This window comes from Panthera onca, chromosome A2 (assembly GCF_046562875.1).
Source record: "Panthera onca isolate mPanOnc1 chromosome A2, mPanOnc1 haplotype 2, whole genome shotgun sequence".
Taxonomy (NCBI): Eukaryota; Metazoa; Chordata; class Mammalia; order Carnivora; family Felidae; genus Panthera; species Panthera onca.
Window position 1 is genome coordinate 20,924,557 of NC_138340.1, and position 9,095 is coordinate 20,933,651.

General features: G+C 56.1%; 1 protein-coding gene across 2 annotated transcripts; it reads left to right on the forward strand.

The window, feature by feature from the left end:
- Positions 1–1,776: 1,776 nt before the first annotated feature.
- On the forward strand, positions 1,777–7,657 carry PPM1M (protein phosphatase, Mg2+/Mn2+ dependent 1M). Of its 2 annotated transcripts, XM_060631194.3 has the most exons (10): positions 1,785–3,115; positions 3,788–3,911; positions 4,048–4,302; positions 4,768–4,880; positions 5,208–5,292; positions 5,399–5,517; positions 5,679–5,742; positions 5,972–6,079; positions 6,189–6,337; positions 6,712–7,657. In XM_060631194.3, the coding sequence occupies exons 1-10, from the start codon at positions 2,892–2,894 to the stop codon at positions 6,854–6,856; spliced, it is 1,386 nt and encodes a 461-aa protein (XP_060487177.1). In that variant the 5' UTR covers positions 1,785–2,891; the 3' UTR covers positions 6,857–7,657. The 2 variants fall into 2 exon arrangements, with proteins under 2 accessions (XP_081651074.1, XP_060487177.1); XM_081794948.1 differs by lacking the exon at positions 4,048–4,302 and having other exon boundaries at positions 1,777–3,115.
- Positions 7,658–9,095: the final 1,438 nt, after the last annotated feature.

Consider the following 9,095-nt stretch of genomic DNA (forward strand, 5'->3'; position numbering starts at 1 on the left):
TAAACAATGCTGCCGTGAAAATGGGGTGCAGATATGTTTTCAAGATGTTGATTACACTTTCTTCAGATAGATATCCAGAAACGGAATTGATAGATCATATGATAGTTCTATTTTTAATTTTTTGAGGAACCTCCATACTGTTTTCCATAGTGTCTGCAACCAGTTTACATTCCCACCAACAGTGCACAAGAGTTCCCTTTTCTCCACATCCTTGCCAACACTCATTATTTCTTGTCTTATAGGTAATTTTTTTTTGGCTTGAATTTTCACGGAACACCTGGCACTTCTGGAAGGATTCACAAGAAACTAGTAATATTAGATGTCTCCGGGGAGGGGAACTGCATGGCCAGGGGATGGGCTTGTGGGAGAGACTTGTTACTAAATACACTTTACACCTTTTGAATTTTGTGGGTTTTTAAAAAAGTTTTTGTTTTGTTTTTGTTTTTGTTTTTTAAGTAATCTCTGTGCCCAACGTGGGGCTCAAACTCACGACCCCAAGATCAAGCATCGAATGTTCCACCAAATGAGCCAGCCAGGAGCCCCACCTTTTGAATTTTAAGTCATGGGACTCAACAAAAACTATTCTCCTTGTGAGTGAAAAAAAATGTAGCATAAAAATCTTGTTCTTTTTTGCTAAACTTGCTCCTCCCCACCCCAAACTGTCACATACGGACGGAGGTAGCTGAGGAGAGGTGTCAGGCCAGGAGCGGGGCAAGCTTGCGTTCATTGGAACAGTTAGGAGAAGGGTGTCACTGGGAAGTGGGGGGCTGCATGGCCCCCAGGGAGGGCTCAGCCCAAGAATGAAGAGAGACCCACCCCAAGGAACCTCCCCTACAATTTCAGACACCAGAGACAGAAGAGACTAGAAACTTCTGGAGAAAGAAAAAGGCAAACAACCAATCTAAAGGTCTGGGAATGAGAGGAGCCCTAGACAGCAGCAGAAGCAACAGTCAAAAGACAATGAACAGAGAAGTCAGACTCTGAGCTAAAATATCAGTCAAAAACAAAGGATTTTGCCCCATGTTGGGTGTAGAGCTTACTTTAAAAAAAAAAAATTTTTTTTTTTTTTTGAGGCAAACCCTTTCAGACTTGGGAGGATCCAGGAAATGACCTTCCAGTCATCCTTTCTTGGAGAGTTGTTAAAGGATGTGCTTCAGCAAAATTAGGTCGAAAACTAAGAAAGTCAGGCTTGGGATCCAAGCCAGAGCAGAGGCTCCCAGAAGCCACCTAGAAGCCAGAGGAGCCTCGGTGGCACTGAAGGGACACTCAGGCCTCCTTGGAACAGGGAGGAAGGGACTGCCATAGGGCTCCACAGCTACACTGAGCAACAGACCACCTGTGACATCTCAGGAGCTTCTCTGAATACGCTTCAAAGGACAGGATTCATCCCACCCACGAAGTCCAAGACACTGGCATGGAGAAAAGACTGTGCTTGTGTTGTTTCCTCTCATTTTAGACTAAAAAGCTCTGAGCTGTTGGCTGGTAGGGATGAAGAGGTGACCCCACAGACTGAATTGGGCCTGCCCCACCCTGGGTCCCTGGTCCATTTCTGTCCCGGTGATAGACCATAGCTCAGGTGTCCTTTGGGAAGCTTTCTCTGATTTTGCCCCCAACCCCCTTGCCAGCTGGAACAAGCACCATCCACCAGACCTTCGCCATCAGAGCTGGGACTCAACCTCCATCACTGCTGCACCCAGCATGTGAGCATGTGCTAGGCTTGGGAGCCCAGACAAAGGTAGGGACTCCTCCTGAAGCTCTCCCTGGGGACCCTGGGCTATGGGCCTCAGGGGCTTTGAGTTGGCAAGCCTGCCTTTTTGGAGGAGGAAAGGGGAAGAGAAATCCCCTGTGGGGAGTTTGAGTCAGCTGAACTGTCATAATGGAAACAGCAGAGCCCTGGGCATCAGGACACTTCCCCTCTGTGGGCCTCAGAGTCCTCCTCAAGAGACAGAAATAACAGTGCTGCACAGGGAGTTGGGCTTAAGTGACAGAAGGGTGACAAAGCACTCCGTCGACTTGCAGGTGTGAAGGGAGACGCTGCTGCTGACCGCACGGTGACAGCTGGTCAGGGGTTAAGAGACTGCAGCATCTTGCCTCCAGCAGGGATGAAATTCTTTCACTTCCCTTAGTTCCAGGTCTGAACTTGGACTGGTTGGAGCTTTCTGGGGACCATGAATTCCTCTTGTCTACCAGTCACGAACATTCTAGTGAGAATCCTGCTGTCTGTCCAGAGACCACATCTTGACTGGAGGGGCAGTGGTTTGGGAGGCTGTCCTTGAAGTGTGGAGAGGAGGCTCAGGTTGAGGAACGCCAGGGTGGCCACCAAGCTTCATGTGGGGGTGGACGGTGACAGGCTGCATGGGCGGGGAATGAAGGGCCACCCGAGGGAACCCTGTGCTCTGAGACTCTTACTCAACGTGTCAGTCTGACACCTCCAGGCACATCCTGTTCCCATCTAACCCTTGCGCAAGGTCCGGGCCCAGCGGGAGGAGGCCGGAGGCTCCCCCACGGACGCGGACCCAGCCTCCAGGCCTCGGCTCTGCTCGGAATGACCCCATCACCTCGCTGGGTGACGAGGAGGACTTTTTCCCTTGCAAAGGCCACCACCCCACGCGTGTGGCGCAGCACTACGCCCGCTCGGGTGGCTGCGTGACGCGGGCAAGCCACTTCGCCTCTGGAGGTCTCAGTGTTCTTGCCTGTGAAGTGGGGTTGCCAACAGCCTTCGCTTCTTGGGGTCGTCAGGGGCCCCGGCAAGCCCCGAGGGCGCCCAGGCCGCTCGTGCACTCCCCGCGGGAGGCTGGCGTTTGGGGGCGTCGCCGCCCCGCCCCTCCCCGGCCCGTCCCCGCCCCCGGCCCGCTTCCTCCTCCCGCGCGGCAGCCCCCTGCCTTCGCGCCATGTCCGCCGGCTGGTTCCGGCGCCGCTTCCTGCCCGGGGGTCCGCTGCCCGCGCCGCGGCCGCCCAGGCCGCGCTCCAGCCCTGTGCCCTACCGGCGGCCCCGCTTCCTGCGCGGCTCCGGCTCGGGCCCCGGCACCGCCGACGCTCCACGCCGCCCCGACGTCCGGCCCGTGCGCAGTCCAGCGCGGGGCCGCGCACTGCCCTGGAACGCAGGCTACGCCGAGTGAGTGCCCCGTCGCGGCCCCCGCCCCCACCCCTCCACCCTGATCCCGGGCCTCCGTGCCGGCCCTGCTGGGCGGTCCTGGAAAACAGCCTAAGCTGAGCCAGTGCTCCCGTCCCCCAACCTTGTGGCTACCTCCCTTCTGCCCTCATCTGGGACTCTTGACAGCTTCCCCCGGTCCCACCGCAGCCTTTTCTTGGGGACTCCAGCCTCCCTCAGAGAGGCTCACTAGTTGGGAAGGACCTGCACCTCTGGGGCTTCCAAGATTAGACAGGGACCCTGGGTGGAGTTCCAACACTGCGCGCGGGCTTTGGAGATACCCCTCACACGCACGCAGCATCTCACCCTGGGTTGTGGCCTGTGCTGTATGGGACAGAAAATCTGGCCGAGATGGGGGGGAGGATTGGCAAAGGAGCCCCAGATCTCCTCGGACAGCCGCACCCTCACCTCACAGCCCAGGTCAGCACAGAGGCGCTGGGCCCTGAGTTTTGCCTTACCCTGAGGTTACTGAACAGTTAGGAAACTTACACTATGTTTGTCCAGGTGTGCGTTAGGGACAGCATAGGGGCTGCTGCTTCAGAGGTGGGGCTCCTCCCTCTATGTACCAGCTTTGGTCTCTGCCCGTGGGGACATGGGTGTGTCCCTGAAGGGTCTCTGATCACTTACTGGCCTCAGGATCATCAATGCGGAGAAATCTGAGTTCAATGAGGATCAGGCAGCCTGTGGGCAGCTGTGCATCCGGAGATGTGAGTTTGGGGCTGAAGAGGACCAGGAGTGGCAGACCTTGTGCCCAGAGGAGGTGAGTGCAACTGGGCCTGAGCCGGTCTTAACAGGCTGGGACCGGGACTGCAGGTTCTTGCTCTAGTTTCCCATGCCAGGTGGGGGGACAACTGGGGAAGCCAGGCAGAGCCTGACACCGAGCCCTTCCTGTACAGTTCCTGACAGGTCATTACTGGGCACTGTTTGATGGGCATGGTGGGCCAGCTGCAGCCATCCTGGCTGCCAACACCCTGCACTCCTGCCTCCGCCGGCAGCTGGAGGCCGTGGTAGAGGGCATGGTGGCCACTCAGCCCCCCATGCACCTCAGCGGCCGCAGCATCTGTCCCAGTGATCCCCAGTTTGTGGAAGAGAAAGGCATTAGGGCGGAAGATTTGGTGATCGGGGCTCTGGAGAGTGCCTTCCAGGAATGTGTGAGTGTGGCCTTTGGCTGGGGAAGGGACCGGGCACCTGTGGGACGCTGGGTTGTGGAGCATCCCTGCACACAGTGGTGGTCTCCCTGGATCTTTGCACTGGGAAGACAAGATTGGGTTGGTTGGTTTGTTAGTAATGGTCATCATTGCCATCACTAACCCCTCCCACTTATCCAGTGCCTAGTATGTGCTAGGGGCTTTTACCTGCATCGTACGTTGTGCACCTTGATGGTCCTTGGTGCAGGGGCTGGTTTCCCTTCCTCAGTTTTGAATAGGACTTCCCTCCCTCCCAAGGAATACTTCTAGATCTCCTAACCACAGGGATCCTGGAGTCATAGCCAGACTTTGGGTTGGGTGGGACTACCAGGCTTGTTGGTGGGGAAGTGAATGGTAGGGTGGGGATTGGGGACAGAGTGGTATGGTGGCAGTACAAGCAGCAGCTAAAGTGGCCTCGGTTTGCCCCAGGATGAGGTGATCGGGCGGGAGCTGGAGGCCTCAGGCCAGGTGGGCGGCTGCACAGCCCTGGTGGCTGTGTCCCTGCAGGGAAAGCTGTATGTGGCCAATGCCGGGGATAGCAGGTGAGTACCTGGAGGGTAGGCAGGGTGGGGTCGGCAGGCGGGCACCAGAGGTGGTGGGGACAGTGAAAGGGGGCTGGACGTGGAGGGATGGAAGTAGGGGTTGACTGGCTGAGTTGTTTGTGTACCTGGTGTGTCAGGTATGAGTGGACAGCAAATCTGAGGGAGGGCAGACAGCTCAAGCGCCAGGCCCAAGGGCCGAGCTTTTACTTTGCAGGCTGTCGGTAGTCATGGGGGGCTTTGAGCTGGTCCCTGGTGGCTGAGAGAGGCCATGAGTGAGGGTGGAGCCTGCTCCACAGGCCTCTCCCTCTCTTCCCCAACCCCATCCAGGGCCATATTGGTACGGAAAGATGAGGTTCGGCCCCTGAGCTCTGAGTTCACCCCGGAGACTGAGCGGCAGCGGATTCAGCAGCTGGTAGGTGCCTTTGGCAGAGGAAGGTTATGGAGCCCCAACTCCTGAATCTAGGGTCACCAGAAGCCACCAGAGACAGCCTCATCTGAGCATGCCTTCCTACCCCCAGGCCTTTGTCTACCCTGAGCTTCTGGCTGGTGAGTTCACCCGACTGGAGTTCCCTCGGCGACTGAAGGGGGATGACTTAGGGCAGAAGGTTTTGTTCCGGGATCACCACATGAGAGGCTGGTGAGCAGGGTGGGTTTGGGAGACAGTGGGGAGAGGCCTAGCGTCAGGCCCAGTGTGTGGGCTTGGGGCAGTCCTTTTCCCCGCGGGCAGGGTGGGCTCTGTGTTGCGGGGAGATGAGGGGTGGGTAGGGCCTGGATTGATGCTGGGTCTGCTCCTGGTAGGAGCTACAAGTGTGTGGAGAAGTCGGATCTCAAGTACCCACTGATCCATGGGCAGGGTAGACAGGTCAGTGAATGGCACCCTCTAAGAACCTCTCTTAAACTGCCCCCTGCAGAAGTGGGAGCTCCTTTGTCCCTTTTGGGGGCTGTGGCTGGGGTCATGGGGTTTGCTCCAAGGCTACAGGATGTTTGTCCCTCAACCCAGGGCACCCAAGGGCCACAGTACACTTCTGTGTGCTTTACTTGCACATTCTCTGGGGCTGTTTGCTGTCACCTCACATCTCCCTTGTCCCCAGGCTCGGTTACTGGGAACACTGGCCGTCTCCCGGGGCCTGGGAGACCATCAGCTCAGAGTCCTGGACACAAACATTCAGCTCAAGCCCTTCTTGCTCGCTGTCCCACAGGTGAGTGGGCAATAGCCCACACCAGCTTCCGTCTGCCCGGAAAGGCAGACGATGAGGCTGGCAGGAGCCCGGGAAGGGAGTGCTAAGGATCCTCAGGCTTAACTTGCAGGTGACTGTCCTGGATGTGGACCAGCTGGAGCTGCAGGAGGAGGATGTGGTTGTCATGGCAACTGATGGGCTCTGGGATGTCCTATCCAATGAGCAGGTGGCACGGCTAGTGCGGAGCTTCCTCCCTGGCAACCGAGAGGACTCACACAGGTACTGTAGCTTCTGGGGACCTGCCTGTGCCTGGGTCGGTACCAGCAGCAACACCAGGAAGTAGCTATGGCTGGGGAGACAGCACTGACAATGACACTGACATCTCAGGGCAGGTGGTCAGGATCGGGACTGTCTCAAGCTTCTGCGGGGTGACGGTGGGTCTCCAAAATCTCTGGGTTCAGAAATCCCTGAGACTAAAAATCTCCATGGTCCAACCTGTGGCCCTTCCATGCTTGTGGCTTGCCTGGCCCCACAGCTGGACCGCATTGTTTGGGTCCCCATGTGTCTGTCCAGCCCTGTGCAGCAAGTTCTCTGAGGTCTGGCTTTGCTTCTTTGCTTTGGCCCCGAAGTGCATCTGCAGTTGGTCCCCACAGGTTCTCGGAGCTGGCCCAAATGCTGATACATAGCACACAGGGAAAGGACGACGGTCTCACAGAGGAAGGGCAGGTGTCCTACGATGACATCTCTGTGTTCGTGATTCCCTTGCACAGCCAGGGCCAAAGGAGCAGTGGCCACTGAGGATTCAGACGCCACATCCCAGAACCACTCCAGGGCCGGGTGTAGCCTGGGCATCCCTCCACCATGGTCCACAGCAGGCCTACCTGCCCTGCCACCAGACACAATGGGTTGACACCCCCCAACCCCACCCATTTCATGGGGAGCATTTATACCAGGCAATCAAAGCTGGAAGAGTACGGAGAGCCCAGCTCCTCAGGTCCCCTCTTTGGCAGGCAGGAAAGAGCACAGTATCAATGGTAACATCCCTTTACAACGTAGGAAACCCACGTGAGGCTCCTCTGACAGGGTCCTTAGCAGCCCAGTGTTATTCTCAGATGGGGACAGCTGGACTAAGGGCATTGGCTAAGAATGCCAGGAGGGGCAGAAAAGCCTGTTTGGATTCAGGTCTCCTAAACCATAAATGTCAGGGTATCTACTCAGTAACCACCAAAGCCCATGCATGGTGCCTTATGGAAAGCTGTGGGCAGCTTCCTATCTGCTGAACCGATATCAGCCCCTGGGGAGACCAGCTCAGGTCCTGCCCTGTTTCCCTCTGCCACTGGAGGTGAGGCACAGGCCCTGGGACTAAAGTTGGGGCAGAACAGAAAGAAGCAAGAGGATCCCAGAGTTTGCTGAGCAGGGGATGTCCTCTGACCACTCTTCTCTGGCCCTAGCCCTGCCCTCAGCTGATGCCCCAACGCCTTTGGTTTTGTTGCCCCCGCCCCCCCATCACCTCCCTATTGTTAAATGTTTGTGTGGAAGAGCCGTTGTGAATCATGAATTGCTGTAAAGCTTGACATTATAGTATACTTTTTGCTCTTTCTTGTTATTTTCCAAAGAATCAGTCTTTGCTCCACCTTGCAAGTTTGCCTGTAGTCAGAACTGCATTTCTCTGCGGGCCTCCCTAGTTCCTGGTATGGGGTGAGCCCCTGTGAGAGAACTGTGGGCCAGGGAACAGAAAGGTCTGTACCACCATCTGTGAGCTCTGGGCTTGATGTACCAGAAGGGGTGCCTTTAACTTGGTTTTGAATGCCAGTTTCTATAAAGCAAGAATTAGCTGGAGACAAGTCACTCGGTGTTTGAGGAGCAGCTTGGTTCTTCACCTTCCCCACAAGACTGTTATCACCTAGCACTTGCCAAAGCTCAGGTGCTCAGAAGTATTTGTTGAATTACAAGGTGTCCACCTTTCTGACCTCAGCCTTACCGAACTCCCCTGATACATTCCTACTTTAGTTTACAACTGAGATGAATTCTAACCAGGCAACTCACAACCCTAGCCTGGGGCCAGGAGGGACATGGGCTAGGTGGCAGCACAACTGACGGTAAAACTAGTGTTTAACTTAACTGGGGAGGCTCTCAGACCCCCTTTCCTGTCCACTAACTCATTTATTTTTTTAATGTTTATTTTATTTCTGAGAGAGAGGGGGAGCGGGAGTGGGAAAGGGACACAGAGAGAGAGAGAATCTGAAGTTGGCTCTGTGCTGACAGCAGGGAGCCTGATGCGGGGCTCAAACTCACAAACCATGAGATCATGACCTGAGCCGAAGTCAGATGCTTAACCGACTGAGCCACCCAGGCGCCCCTTATTTTTCTTAATTTGCCCATCTTATTTATTTTCTTTAAGCTCCATGCCCAGTGTGGGGCTTGAACTCATGACCCTGAGATCAAGAGTCTCGTGCTCTACCGACAGAGCCAGCCAGGCGCCTCCCAATTAACTCATTTTAGACTCCATTTCCTATATACCTTTTCCAGGGAAGAGAAAGGAAGAAATTTCCCCTTTTTCACAGTCCTGTCCCACAGCCCAGCACTCTTGGGCCTCCGTCTCCAGTGAGGTCCCGACAAACTGGTGGCCCCAGAACCGCTGGGCAGCCCCTCTCTGGGCCTGCTCTAGTTAGGCGGCTAGCAGACGCAGGAGTGTGCTTTAACAGGCCTGCAGTTTTACTTCCTCTGTCTTCAGCAACCACCCTGCCCCCAGCAGAGTGTGGGCAGCATCCCGCACTTGCCTCACCCACAACTGTTGAGGCAGCTCGCCCCTGCAGCCTGCAGGCTTTGCTTCCGATCCAGCCCACTGCCTGCTCTCACTCCTCAAACAAGGCTGAAGCCCCCCGGAGTGGGAGTGGTGCGTCTCTCACCTGCAAGCACGCACAAATGACAGGAGCGACTGCAGGGTCAGCCATGTGCGTCTCAGCAGAGCCAAATGCTGCAGCAGCCCTCCACCAGGCTGGGCAAGGGGGTAGGGGGGGGTTTGGGACGCTTCCTC

What these genes read in the sequence shown, in the direction of transcription:
- PPM1M (XM_060631194.3), top strand. Translation starts at nt 2,892, where the DNA reads ATGTCCGCCGGCTGGTTCCGGCGCCGCTTCCTGCCCGGGGGTCCGCTG. An exon ending in AGACCTTGTGCCCAGAGGAG is followed by an intron (nt 3,912 to 4,047) that starts GTGAGTGCAACT and finishes CTTCCTGTACAG; the next exon opens with TTCCTGACAGGTCATTACTG. An exon ending in TCTTGCTCGCTGTCCCACAG is followed by an intron (nt 6,080 to 6,188) that starts GTGAGTGGGCAA and finishes CTTAACTTGCAG; the next exon opens with GTGACTGTCCTGGATGTGGA.